The sequence below is a fragment of the Bombina bombina genome, chromosome 2, assembly GCF_027579735.1.
Source record: "Bombina bombina isolate aBomBom1 chromosome 2, aBomBom1.pri, whole genome shotgun sequence".
Lineage (NCBI taxonomy): Eukaryota > Metazoa > Chordata > Amphibia > Anura > Bombinatoridae > Bombina > Bombina bombina.
The window spans coordinates 187,133,764-187,148,965 of NC_069500.1; the positions used below are offsets into that span (position 1 = coordinate 187,133,764).

Below are 15,202 nucleotides of genomic sequence, written 5' to 3' on the forward strand. Positions count from 1 at the left end.
CAGAGACAGAATCAGGTATAGGAAAAAATCTCTGGAAGATTGACAACAGTTTTATATATTGAATTTAAACATTTACAGGGTTTATTATCAGAAGGTTTAGCTTCTTCAACCCTAAAGTGACTAAAACTTCCTTCAACAGAGAATGAATGTGTTCAATTTTAAATAAAAAGGAGAAATGATCAGGTTCTATGTCAGATGAGGGAGCCTCACTGTTAGACAAATCCTTATCATTTGAAGATACTTCAGTATTTTGTAGGTCAGGACTTATATTACTAGTAGAAGGTAACATTTTAACTGACCTTTTATGTTTATTCAGAGGCGGTAGTGAAATGGCAGTAGCAATACAATTTTTCATTGCTGGAGGTACACCATCTGCATCTATATGTAAGGATGCATTATAAGTAGGTGCATTTGTACACATAGAAAAATCATTAGCTTGATCGGTATGCAATAAAAAAAATCTAAACAGGAGTCACATAAATGAGCCGAAGAAGCTACTTCAGTTAATTTAAAATAAGCACACTTAGCTTTGATAGAAAGGTGTTCAATAGACTCAGTTACTATGGTAAATTTATGGGCAGATTGGTGCTGCTCCATTATGGCAAAATATTTCAGTAACAAAGATGCGATAATTACTATCATTACCCCCCTTATAGTAAGTTTATATATAGCTTTGCATGGACATTTAAAGCGCTAAGCAAATGCAGCTTAGGTAAGCAGTAACTGTCAGCTGTTCTCAATTTTCATTACTGATTTATCAACAAAAAGGAGCACAAGTATGTGCATCATTCGACCATTAGTCTGACGTGCGTGTTTTATGAAGCATTGTGGTGCTAATAGTGACACGTTTCCTTTAAATTCTAAGTGCGTGTATAATGACGCCTAATTTGATGTGCGATGCTTGTGTGAAAAAATGACAAGCAATTATGCACTGGTTTTGACGTGCGCCTGCGGGCAAACAGTGACACATGTTTAATATGGTGTGCGAACCTGACCAATAAATATGCGCCAGGGATAATGCGCACAAATTTTGGAGCAACAAAATGTATGCAAGGGAAATAGTAAGAATCTGTCCTAGGGCTTACATACAAATATACAAATATAGTTAAACTTTTAAACATCTTTAAAAGTGCCCAAAAACATAGCTGTGAGTATCTATTACAAAATACACTTATCAAGAGACACACAGCCACTTAGTAGCAGAAGCAGACAGCCCAACCAGTACTGAAACATAACAGCAGAGGTGATTGAATATGAGTATAATATCGATCTGTTAAGGGAGGCAGAAGATGAATCCCTGCAACAGAATTTACAGAGAGCCTATGAAAATATTTTCCTTGAGGCGAACACATTGTATCATGAGGCAGCACTCCAATCACATCCCTCTGACAAGCACTGTACTCCAAGTGGAACTGGGCTTCAATATGCTCTGAAGCGCCTTTCACTGAAGAAATCAAGCACAACATCATTCTTCAACCACCTCCAAAGGAGGCAAAGTTTAAAAACTGGGGTATGAATGAGGTAACAGCTCACGGACTCTCGCCACCTATATCAAAGGAACGACAAGCATCTTGAAACTGGTTCCACATCTATAAGCTTTTAAGAAGTACATGGCACTTTTAAATAATAATAGTTTGATAGCAGCCGGAAATGGTCACTATAGACTGTTCCTTTAAAAAATTGCAGTGTAACAAGTGTCTACAGTAATGGATTGGAGCTGCCATGATGAACTAAACTCCGCTGGCTTCCTGTCACGTGATTTTTTTTTCAGCAAAAGTCTGCTACTGAGCATGTGCAACAAAATGAATTACTGTTGCTAGTGCATGTCTGCTAGTGCACATGTAAACTGTGAAGCCAGCTCAAGTTAAGCATAAGTAGTTAATTTTCACTTTATTTTTGTTTGATAGGCAGTTTAAGGTAATGACTGCCAATGTAAATAATAATCAAAATGGAAGCAAAAAGGAATATTTTTTAAAAAATGTACTTCACCGCAGTAGTACATCCTTTGGATTGCCTGTTAGAAGAGGTGGTATTTGTATTTAGTAGCTTTGTTTGTTTTTATAATTTTTTTTTTACATCCTGTCAAATAATTTTTGCAGCAAAAGTTCTCCACTGAGCATGGGTAAAAAAAACTGATAAGAGCAAGTGCATGTGTCTCTTTGCAACCACTTACAAAGGGGAAGCTTTTCCTTTGCTTTCCTGTTGAGGCCACAGCCCCCTTGCGGGGCTGTGACAGGAAGTAATGGACCCTGCACAAATGAGTTTAAAAAAAAAAAAAAGGAAAATCCTTTTAAAATGATGAAGCCCTTTGACAGACAGATGCCAATATTCTAGGGGTTACATATGTCTGCTTTGATACAGTAAACTACAACCACCTGCGATTAACATAATTCAAACCGGGGCCCATTATTTGTATACAAAACACACAATTATACATCATTCCACATAATATATAATCTAGAATTTATAAAATATATAAGAATGACAAAGATTATGTCAACCTATGACATGATTTAACAGCAATGACCTCTATGGTCACATACAGATTTTACCACACTAATGTTAAAACAAACAAAAAAACTTCCCACCAACTATAAATTTAAGTCAAACAGTCCCCTTTTTATGGGAAGCAATAGTAATTCTCATAAGGCTATTTTTGTTTATCCTTATAGTTGTAAACCACAAGGCACTGACAGAAAGGCTGGACAGGCAATGACAAAACAAAGATCAAATCAATTAATGTTCTGTTTAAAAAACAAACATATAAACAAAACATATTTCCTACCAAGGAACGTTTCAACATCGGGTACAGTTCCAAGTCCCTCAAGCAGCTCATGAAGAACGTCATTGTGGTCTGGGGAAATGGCATCTTGATGTTCTAATAGCAGCTGAGAAAGACGAATACGTTAATAAGTATTTATTACATGTTAACTGCACATAGCATGATACATATGGATGTGGTTTAAAGAGGTTACTCATTTTTCTGTTGCTGTAAAGGAAAAAACATCTACATTTTTATTTGTAAATTAAATGCTGCTGAATCTGTTTGCGCTCTACAAATAACCGATAATAATAATAATAATAAAATAGATAAATCATTGCCTTAATAAGACATAGGACACCTTGTAATTACAGCACTTGTCTGTGGCCATATATTAAATTAAAGGACTACTCAATGCAGTAGAATTGCATAATTATCAAGTGCATAATAAAAAGACAATCATTTAACACCTGCTCTGAATTTCAAATAAGCAGTAGATTTTTTTTCTGACAAATTTAATTTTTCTCCCATTTTCTGGCCCCCTGTTTCATGTGACAGACACCAGCGAATCACAGACTAGTATACGTATACCCTGTGAGCTTGTGCACATGCTCAGAAGGATCTTGTACCCCAGAATGTGTGCTTATAAGAAGACTGTGCAAAATTGGATAATGTAAGTAAATTGCAAAGTGTCTTAAAACTGCTGCTCTATCTGAATCATAAAAGTTTATTTTGACTTGAGTGTCCCTTTAACATACCAACCAAATGTGAAAAAACTTTCAAAATGCACTGATAATCCCCCATCACTTTCCTTAATTTGAGAAACCATTCTGGAATTTTTCTACAAAGTTGTATGTTACTTTATGTAAAATGTTGTAGATTTATTTTTGTAATGAGTTTTTCAACTGGAACATAATAATCTATGTGGTCCATTTATTAATGTGCGGATAGACATGATCCGATATAGCAGATCATGTCCGCCGCACATCGATAAATGCAGACAACGATTTATTATTGCACCAGCAGTTCTTGTGAACTGCTGGTGCAATACCGCCCCCTGCAGATTTGCGGCCAATCAGCTGCTAGCAGGGGGTCTCAACCAACCCGATCGTATTCGATTGGACGAATTGCTGTCTGCCACCTCAGAGGTGGTGAACGAGTTAAGGAGCAGCGGTCTTAGGACTGCTGCTTCTTAACTTCCACTTCAGCCGGAACTGAGGCGGAGTGGGTCGGAGGCAGCATCTGCTGCTTTATGAATAAACCCCTAGGTCTTTTAAACAGTATGCCCTGCCTTTGTATTATTGTTTTGTGCTTCGTATCTTTTATCATTCTAGATAACTGGATTTGAGGGATGATACAGGTTAGTCAAGCCTACATACAGAAAAGGCATATATGCATTTTATTCTTTAATGTGTTTGGGAACAGTGATATTTAAAGGGACAGCCTCCAATAGAATTTTTATTGTTTTAAAATATAGATAATCCCTTTATTACCCATTCCCCGGTTTTACACAACCAACACAGTTATATTAATATACTTTTTACCTCTGTGATTACCTTGTATCTAAGCATCTTCTGACAGCCCCCTGATCACATGACTGTGACTATTTATTCTCTATTGACTTGCAGTTAGTACTGTGTTGTGCTAACTCTTAAATAACTTCTTGGCGTGAACACATTGTTATCTATATGGCCCACATGAACTAGCAGTCTCCTGTCGTGAAAAGCATATACAAAAGAATGTGATTAAGAGGATGTCTATAGAGCCTTTGAAACAGGCAGAAATTTAGAGGTTTGAAGTTATAAAGTATATTAATCTGACAATGTTGGTTGTGCAAAGCTGGGGAATGGGTATTAAAGGCATTATTTATCTTTTTAAACAATAACAATTTTAGTGTAGAACTGCTGGTGCAATGATAAGTGCCGACAGCGTATGCTGTCGGCATTTATCGATGGGCAGCTGACATGATACGCTACTTCGTATCATGTCCGCTCGCACATTGTTAAATATGACCCATAGTCTGATGTATATTACTATGGAAACTGAAGCTGATCATTTGCTGGCTGTTCTGCCAGGCTTTCTGGATGAATGATTTCTTAAAGGGACACTAAACCCAAAATCTTTCTTTCATGATTCATATAGAGAATAGAAATTTAAACAACATTACAATTTACTTCTATTATTTATTTTGCTTCATTTTTTAGATATCCTTAGTTGAAGAAAAAGCAATGCACATGGTGAGCCAATCACACGAGGCTTCTATGTGCAGCAACCAATCAGCAGCTACTGAGCATATCTAGATATGCTTTTCAGCAAAGAATATCAGGAGAATAAAACAAATTAGATAATAGAAGTAAATTAGAAAGATGTTTAAAATTGCATTCTCTTTCTAAATCATGAAAGAAAAAATGTGGGTCTCATGTCCCTTTAAGTATGGCATTGAATTGCTGGATTCGGATTGCAACATTCCCCTTAGGTCGAGTGAAAGGAGAAATATGGTCCCTGAAATTTTGGAGTTAGTAGACTTAACAATATTCTGGGGCTCATCAAAGACTTGACAAAGCTAGAGGTTGAACAGAGATGTCTATTGCGATACAGAATTAATCCCTTCAGAAGAGCAGAGTGTGCGAGCTACAATTGTTTACTCCAGCACAGCAAAGATATGGGAAGGGGAAGAGAGGTTCCTGTTTGCCTGTCATCTTCTGATAAGAGGGAAGCTGCAGCTTACTCTGGGCCTAGTCTCTGTGGAAGTGAGGGAGCGACAGACCGTACTTAAATCGATCTCAAGATACTTGCAGTACATGCACTGAGTGATGATCAGTGACCTCTCGGGGAGAGAAACCGCCTGTCTCCTCTCCCTGTTCTTGGTTCTGCCTCTGGGAAGAGAGACCGACTGTCTCCTCTATCAGGAAGGGGTTCTACTTACGGGGAGGGAGGACTACCTCCGCTCCCAGGGGATGGCTCTGCCACTGGGGAGAGAGACCGCCTGTCTCCTCTCCCTGTTCTTGGTTCTGCCTCTGGGAAGAGAGACCGACTGTCTCCTCTATCAGGAAGGGGTTCTACTTACGGGGAGGGAGGACTACCTCCGCTCCCAGGGGATGGCTCTGCCGCTGGGGAGAGAGACCGACTGTCTCCTCTCCATGCTCCTGGCTCTGCTGCTGGGGAGAGAGACCGACTGTCTCCTCTCCATGCTCCTGGCTCTGCCGCTGGGGAGAGAGACCGACTGTCTCCTCTCCCAGGAAGGGGTTCTGCTGCTGGGGAGAGTTATCGACATCCATCTCTCCCTGCAAGGGGTTCTCTTTAAGGGGAGGGGAGGGAGGACGACTACCTCCACTCCCAGGGGATGGCTCTGCCACTGGGGAGAGAGACCGATTGTCTCCTGGCTCTGCCACTAGGGAGAGAGACAGACTGTCTCCTCTCCCGGGAAGGGGTTCTACTGCTGGGGAGAGTTATCGACATCCATCTCTCCCTGCAAGGGGTTCTCTTTAAGGGGAGGGGAGGGAGGACGACTACCTCCACTCCCAGGGGATGGCTCTGCCACTGGGGAGAGAGACCGATTGTCTCCTGGCTCTGCCACTAGGGAGAGAGACAGACTGTCTCCTCTCCCGGGAAGGGGTTCTACTGCTGGGGAGAGTTATCGACATTGTCTGTAAGGGGAGGGAGGACGACTACCTCCGCTCCCAGGGGATGGCTCTGCCGCTGGGGAGAGAGACCGCCTGTCTCCTCTCCCTGCTCTTGGTTCTGCCTCTGGGAAGAGAGACCGACTGTCTCCTCTATCAGGAAGGGGTTCTACTTACGGGGAGGGAGGACTACCTCCGCTCCCAGGGGATGTCTCTGCCGCTGGGGAGAGAGACAGACTGTCTCCTCTCCCTGCTCCTGGCTCTGCCACTGGGGAGAAAGACCGACTGTCTCCTCTCCCAGGAAGGGGTTCTGCTTACGGGGAGGGAGGACGACTACCTCCGCTCCCAGGGGATGGCTCTGCCGCTGGGGAGAGAGACCGACTGTCTCCTCTCCATGCTCCTGGCTCTGCTGCTGGGGAGAGAGACCGACTGTCTCCTCTCCCAGGAAGGGGTTCTGCTGCTGGGGAGAGCTATCGACAACCATCTCTCCCTGCAAGGGGTTCTCTTTAAGAGGAGGGATGATGACTTCCTCCTCTCCCTGGTTTCCTGGAGCTGTTGCAGGTGCTGGACAGAGGCTGGTGGCTCTCTGCCCTGTTGCCAGCGCTTCTGCTAGGGGGGCCCCCTGGTCCAAGACCATAAGCTCGGAGCCAGATTGCTGATAGGGATCCAGCAGCTCTGCATATGCCACTTCTAGTTCCCATTCCTGGACAATCATAAAATTCAGATCGGCTTCAAGCCAAGGCACTCCCGAAAGATCCAACAGTCTCTCTTGGTATCCGCGAATTTCAGCCAGTCTTTCTTCAGTCTTATCCCCAAAGTCGGGGTCCTTTAGCATCTTTTCAAATAGTAATCCAGGGCCGCCAAAGCCAAAGCCCTCTGTTGGGTAGACCTCCTCCAGTCATGACCGCACATGCATAGCATACCACTGGAGGGCTCGGTAGCCATCCTCCAGCGCCATCTCTGTCTGGACCAGTCCGTGTAAGGCAATCAGCTGTTCCTCCCTGGGCTGCTCTCCCAGGAAAGGCATTCGTACATCTAGCTGGAGCCAGTACCTTTCCGTATCAGTGGGGAGGACCTTTCCAAAACAGTCCTGCTCCTGTTGGAGAGCCTTCCTCCAGAGTCGCTGACGGAAAAAGTTCCTCTTTTCCCGCTCGTTCTGTGCAGAACCAGGACCTACAGCGGGATCAGCGCCTCTGGCATTCTCCATTGGAACTCGGCCTCCATGGTTACCGGTTACTGTGGCACTTCTCCTCTGTCAGCAAGAACCGTGTGGAAGAAGCAGATCCCACCGCTGCCAGCCAATGTGACAGATACCCCGGCTACCTCGACTGGGTAGCTCTGCCAAACGGGTCCTGCTTCCTCCCTGCCAACTGCAGCTATGTAGCTGGCAAGTGACCACAGCCTGTAGCCACCCCTGATGCCAGACAGCACCAGTACTCAGGGTCCCATCCTGTGGCAGACTCCAGCTACCCAGACTAGGTAGCTCTACCCGAGGGTCCTTCCTCTGCCTGAAACAGGCTGCTATGTAGGCCAGGAAAGTGATTCTAGCAGGAGCCCATCCAAATAACTAGACAGACTAGCATTCAGGTGAAACAAAAACTGATTTTATTGTACAACATACACTCCTTTTATACACGCAGCTCATCTTGATAAGACAAAGGACAATCCCACTATTTTCGCGCCCCTCCAGACAGCCCAGCACCTCCATAGAAGACACAGTCTCACATAATCCTAATACCTAGGGGTGGCAGTTTCGGGGTGATCCCGGTGGAGCATCGGTCCCAAGATGCCACAGTCCAAAAATCAGCATGATTCGTTACTGGGGACCGGAGTTACAGTCCGTTGAAGTTATGGGGTTGGGGTGTCCAAAACCCCCAGTTCCCAAAGGAGCTCCCCTCTGATAATTGCCACAGCTCTTGTCCTCCCTAGGGGCTACCAATCCCCAAAAGAGCGGAGCTCTGGGGCAAAGGGCTGCTGGAGCAACTAGGGGTAAAGTTAGCGGGTGTCCTGCTCTCCTGTGGCCGACCGGGAGTTCCAGGAGCCCGGCCAGTCTGAGAGGAGTTAGGCGGGTGTCCGTTGTGAGGCGGCCGACCGGGAGTTCCAGGAGCCCAGCCAGCCTAGGAGGGTTTTCCTGGTCATACACCAGCTCTCCACAAAACAAGCAAACAAAATCTTCCAGAGATTGTGGTTGCTCTGAGGTTGTAGGGGGGCTAGCCTTAGCTGTCTGGTATCCGTTACATTTCACATATGAAAGCACTGTGTTTTAGCAACCATGGATTATGGATTAACCTTTTAAAGAAACAGTAAACATTTTGAGACTGCAATATAAAATGCTTTGATCATCAAGCCCTAATGGAGGATCTAACAAAACCACTATCCTATCCTAATACTGTCTAAAAGAACATGAGAAACAAATCTATTAAATGAGTTATTTGTAACCCTAGTATGTAGATAATCATTGCATTACATGCAGGGGCACTAGACACCCCCCCCCCCCCCCCAATAGGGCAAATCCATTTTTTTTAAATAAGGCGTTATCACATGCCCCTCTCTGAGGGTATGCACCGCTACACATAAGGGAAATTTCCAATTAGAAAAGAGCCCAGAGGGGGTGAGCTTTCACTTTAAACAAAAGTCAAAAGTCAATTCATCTTTAAAGGGACAGTGTACACAAATTTGCATATAACTGCATGTAATAGACACTACTATAAAGAAGAATATGGACAAATACTGATTTACAAATCCAGTAAAAAAACCTTTTAAAAACTTACGTAAAAGCTCCCAGTTTAGCACTGTTGATGAGGTTAGGCTTGGACACTAAATGAAAGGGGCTGGGAAAGCAGACACATCACCCTCCCATGCATATGAAAAGACAGATTAAACAAATAGGAGAAAGTAGAAGTCTGTAGATTTGGGTCTACATCAGATATGTATAAAATCTTTAATTATGCATAGTAAAACATATTTGCACTATACTTTTTTTAAATTTATTTTGTTATCTTTTCTTGCAATTTAAGTCTGAAAATTGTGGATATTTTACAGTCTAGGAGCTGAAAGAGCACATGGTCGGCTTCACAAGACTAACCATGCCACATAGCTCTATCTAATTTACAGTTTGTTATCTTCTCCTAAAGCCAAATAATGGATATTTCGTTAACACAATAATACTGTAATATCCCTGTCATCTCCAGGCCGCAAGTTGACTCCTCCAAATAACCAACATGGTGGGCGAAGTTTGACCGTTAAAAAACAATTGCAGATTAAGGCTTTAATCTGTTCTAGCAACATTCAGACTCAACTGATATGTTAACCTATAGGAAGACTGCAGAATAATGTTGTAATTACAGAGTGTTTACTGTCCCCTTAAATTTATTTTTTCCTGATATACACAACAGCCCGTGATTATCTGTGCAGTTTGAGTACAGTTTGCTTGCTGTATAAATATAGTGTGCATAATTGTAACTATGCTTAGGGATTGCTGCATTTGGCTATCTGATAATAACGGATACAGCATTGGCAGATTTCCCGGAACACAAAGCCTCTAATGTAATAACCTGGGATTACTGATCTACACAAACTCAATAACAGACAGATCAAGAGAATTAGTTAGAGACACTTGGACAAATGGGTAATTATTGTCTGGCATCCAGCCTGTCTTTCATGTTTAGCTATTAAAAAATAAATGACCTTCATAAAGTGGCTTTTTCCTAAGTTAAGAGTTATTAATGAGAAGGTTAAATACATTTCAGAAGAACTGTAACAGTCATTTAAAAAACAAATCCTCCCTTGCAATGAATCCTGTTTAGAAATCTATGAAGTCTCTGCATTATGTGCTGCTTAGTTAGAGTTCAAATAAGGCCACACTAAGAATACAGGTGTTCTGTTTACTACCTCACAGGACTATCTATCACTAGACACCTGCACATTTACTTTGCTGGAGGTGCAGGAGACAGAAAGTTAGATCCTAATCCCTTGTAATTAAAGGGACAGTCTACTCCAGAATTTTTATTGTTTAAAAAGATAGATAATCCCTTTATTACCCATTTGCCAGTTTTATATATCCAACACAGTTATAAATAATATACTTTTTACCTCTGTGATTACCTTGTATCTACGCCCCTGCAGACTGCCCCCTTATTTCAGTTATTTTGACAGACTTACATTTTAGCCAATCAGTGCCCTCTCATAAGTAACTCCATGGGCGTGAGCACAATGTTATCTATATGGCACACATTCAGATAAAAGGTGGCCTTCAGGGGTTTAGAAATGATCATATGAGCCTACCTAGGTTTAGTTTTCAACTAAGAATACAAAAAGAACAAAGCAATTTGATGATAAAAGTAAAATGGAAAGTTGCTTAAACTTACATGCCTATCTGAAATCATGAAAGTTTAATTTTGACTAGACTGTCTCATTAACTGCTTAGTAGTAGGGATCCATTATTGCCTTCTGTTACCATGCAGATACAAACTAACACAGAAGCATATACCTAGTTAAACCACTGCTTTTTTTGAAGTACCATATATACATATAAATATATATATACTGTATATATATATAAATATATATATATATATATATATATATACATACATATAATATATACACACACATATATATATATATATAGTTATAAATAGAAATAGGTACATATATACACACACACACATACATATATATATATATATATATATATAGACAAAATACACAAATACACGTACACATATACACAAGTACATATACACACATACATACAGTATATATACATACACACATACATATATATACACACACACACACACACATATATATACTCATATACACACATATACATTTACACACCCATGTACTAGGGCTGCACGATTAATCGCATATGCGATTTAAAACGGCGATTAATCGCTGCGATTTTAAAACTGCGAGAGTCGCAATTTTTCCTAAATAAAAAAATCCTCAGAAGTCGCTGTAATATTGATTTGTTTGTGATTTCTTGCAAACCAGCTCCATCTAGTGGTTGCTTTTAGCACACATTTATAAAATGGCTTTTTTACTTTCACTTTCTGTTCTCATAAGCAGCCGATCAATCTAGAAGTCTAAAAGCAGAGCCCATGCAGGAATTAACAGGAGAGAAAGCCACTTACTTATATTTCCCCCTAGGGACGTCTGTAGTCTGAAATTTAGGGTATGTAAACATTATGGAACCTCTCACACAATCTCCTGCTCCTCTGAGAAATGGCTCAAATACATAGCAGATGCAGTTAACCCCATGGCTCCCAAAAAGGCTAAAACTGCAGTCCCCTCTGCTGCTTGGTTAACTTAACTGCATCTACAATGTTTTTTTATTTTATATATATATATATATATATATATATATATATATATATATATATATATATATATATATATATATATATATATATATATATCTGTGTGCAACTGTGTATGTGATTGTATATTATATGTGTGTGTGTGTGTGTTTATATATATATATATATATATATATATATATATAAATTGTGTGTGTTTATATATATATATATATATATATATATAATCAGGGCCGCCATCAGGGGGTGACAGGGGTGACTCCTGTCAGGGGCCCAATGGGCCAGGGGGGCCCCATGAGGCAAGAACTAAAAAAAAAAAATTTTTTTTTTTTTTTTAAATTTTGGCAGCCACCATTGAGTACTACAGCAGAGTGCTAATTGAGCATGGGAAATGTTATTACAAGGAGTAAAGTATTAGCATTTGAGAGGATTTCTGAGTGTGCACTATACCACTATGCACAGTGTGAGACAGACTTGGTACTTTGTTTGTACAGTGTGTACCTGAGTCAGACGGCAGATAACTTTCATTTGCAGAGGAGGTAGGACTTATTTAGCAAATGTTTTTTATTTCTTTGTGCAATTTTGGATTGTAACTTCAGTGTGGTAATAGTTGTATGGTAGGGCCAGGGGTCCATAAAAACACATTTTTTTAGCAGCAGTGTATTTATGATTTATTTGACAATGCTGTAGAAATTCTATATTTAAAATCATGCAGAAATGTTTCCTCCTCAATACACAAATGGTAGATGCCCTTTTGGCAGATATGCAAGGACTTTCCAGATGCAACGAGGCATTTTATCTAAGATTTTTACATCTGCATAAAATGTTATGCTCTCAGACTAAGATTGCTCAGTGTTTGAAATGAGAAAGGTTAACTTAAAACTGTTGAGTTTACTCTACAGCTGACTTAATTTTGAAATACATACCAACAAGCCTAAATCCTGCATTTAAACAGATCTAATGGTATGAGTACTACAGCTTAAGTTATGGTTCCAAGACCATATAGAGTACAGGTGACAGATGGGAACATTTGTATACTATATTTGAAGTGGTGCTCTTGGTTGGGGAAAATGGGGAAAAATCAAACACACATATGTCAACCTTTTAAAAGTACTTTTCTTTATCTAGCGATCTACCAAGATCATTAATGTACAATTTTGAATTCACAGAATTATTTTTGTTTGCACATTTACAAATATGATTCTTTAAAAAGTGATCTCTTAATTTCTGCAATTTTTTTATCATGCATGTCACACACTGTTTATTTAGGGGATGCAAGGTGCATACATGTTTCCTCCTGTGGGTGTCTGTGTTTATGTCTTTGTGCTTTAGTTTGTGTCTCGATGAGTGTGTATGTATTTTTTACTGTGGGTCTCTCTGTGAGGGTGGGTGTGTATGTCTTTGTGCATTTTCTGTAGATGTCTGTGAGGGTGTGTGCATATGTCTTTGAGCATTTTCTATGGGTGTCTCTGTGAGGGTGTGTGTATGTTTGTATTTGTGTATTTTCTCTGGATGCCTCTGTGAGGGTGGGTGTGTATGTCTGTGTTTTCTGTGGATGTCTCTGTGAGGGTGTGTGTGTGTATGTATGTATGTCTGTGTTTTCTGTGGATGTCTCTGTGAGGGTGTGTGTTTTCTGTGGGTGTCTCTGTGAGGGTGTGTGTATGTCTTTGTGTGTTTTCTGTGGTTGTCTCAGTGAGGGTGTGTGTATGTATGTCTTTCTGTGTTTTATGTGGTTGTCTCTCTGCGTGTGTATGTCTTTGTGTGTTTTCTGTGGGTGTCTCTGTGTGTGTTTGTATGTCTCTGTGTGTTTTCTGAGGCTGTCACTGTCGGTGTTTCCTTGGGTGTATGTGCAAGTTTGAGTTTGAGTTTGTGTGTGTGTGTGTCCATTGTCTGTTCCTTTTTAGGACATTTTGACCTTACTACTGATTATTCACATCTTTCTACAGACTTTGAGACTAACGAGACCTTTCCGGAAGTCACCAATCCACCATTTAACCTTTAAATTACTGTTTAGTCAGTTCAGGGCCCTTCCTTTCAGCCACTGCATGCTGTTGTCATCATTTAATTGGCATCTTCCTTTACAAAAAGATAATGAGAACTCCATATTTTGTTTTCTAAATCTCCTTTTTTTTTTTACAAAACTGTAGTTTACCTCATTACTTGTCAGGTCAATGTAAACAAGTGCTGAGTGTCTGTTTGGGTGTCTGTGTCTGAGTGCGTTTCTTTGTGTGTCTGCTAGAGTGTCTATATGTGAATCCTTATGTGTGAGTGTGTGTGTGTTTGTTTCAGTGTATGAGTGTGTCTGTGTGTGTGTATGTTACTACCTTTACAACATTTCCAAGTTTAAATAGACACTAAAGAATAAAGTGCATATACGTTTTAGTCACTTGGTCAAAAATTGCACATGTCAAAGCAGGGGGGGGGGGGGGGCCCTGATCAATGGTTAAGTCAGGGGCCCCAAAATTTCTAGTGGCGGCCCTGTATATAATTGTGTGTGTATGTGGCTTATACTGCTTCATTTGTTAATCATACCACTGTCCACAGTTAGAATGACTGTCCAAGAAAACATGACAATGTTGTGTGTCATAAGACCTAACAACTGGCTAGTGGCTAGCTACTATTTAATTACATCACAGGCAGCAAATTTTATTTTAACTATTATGTGGTTTGTATTTTTATGCTCCAAGAGTGTATTGGACATTGAGAAACATGTACATTAAGATTCTGTAGTGTTAAATAAACTTTAGAATGCAAAATGAAGGTGTTATAGTAAGTTATAAGAAAATTGCGATTAAATCGCAATTTTTTTCAAAAAAAATCACGATTTTTTTTTTGCCTATATCGCTCAGCCCTACCATGTACACAGCCTATATCGCTCAGCCCTACCATGTACACATACATTTATACACCAATATACACACACATACATATATACACCCATATACACACATACATAAATAAACCCATATACACACACACATACATATATATATATATATACACCCATATACACACACATACATATATATATACACCCATATACACACACATACATATATACACCCATACACACACACACACACACACACACACACACACACACACACACACCCATATATACACCCATATACACACACACATACATACATACATATATACATACATATATACACACACATATACACATACATATATATATACACCCATATACACACACATACATATATACACCCATACACACACACACACACACACACATATATACACCCATATACACACACACATACATATATACACACACATACATACATATATATATACACCCATATACACATACATATATATATACACCCATATACACATACATACATATATACATACATATATACACACATATACACATACATATATATACACCCATATACAAACACATACATATATACACCCATATACACACACACATACATATATACACACACATACATATATATATATAT

General features: G+C 40.1%; 1 protein-coding gene across 1 annotated transcript in view; it reads right to left on the reverse strand.

Annotated features, from left to right (window-relative positions):
- The window catches only part of IQGAP2 (IQ motif containing GTPase activating protein 2), a 373,896-nt gene that overhangs the window by 61,949 nt on the left and 296,745 nt on the right, over positions 1–15,202 (reverse strand). Inside the window, exon 26 of the mRNA XM_053701383.1 lies at positions 2,786–2,888. Within this exon, the coding sequence (XP_053557358.1) occupies positions 2,786–2,888 (103 nt within the window). The remainder of the gene's footprint in view (positions 1–2,785; positions 2,889–15,202) is intronic.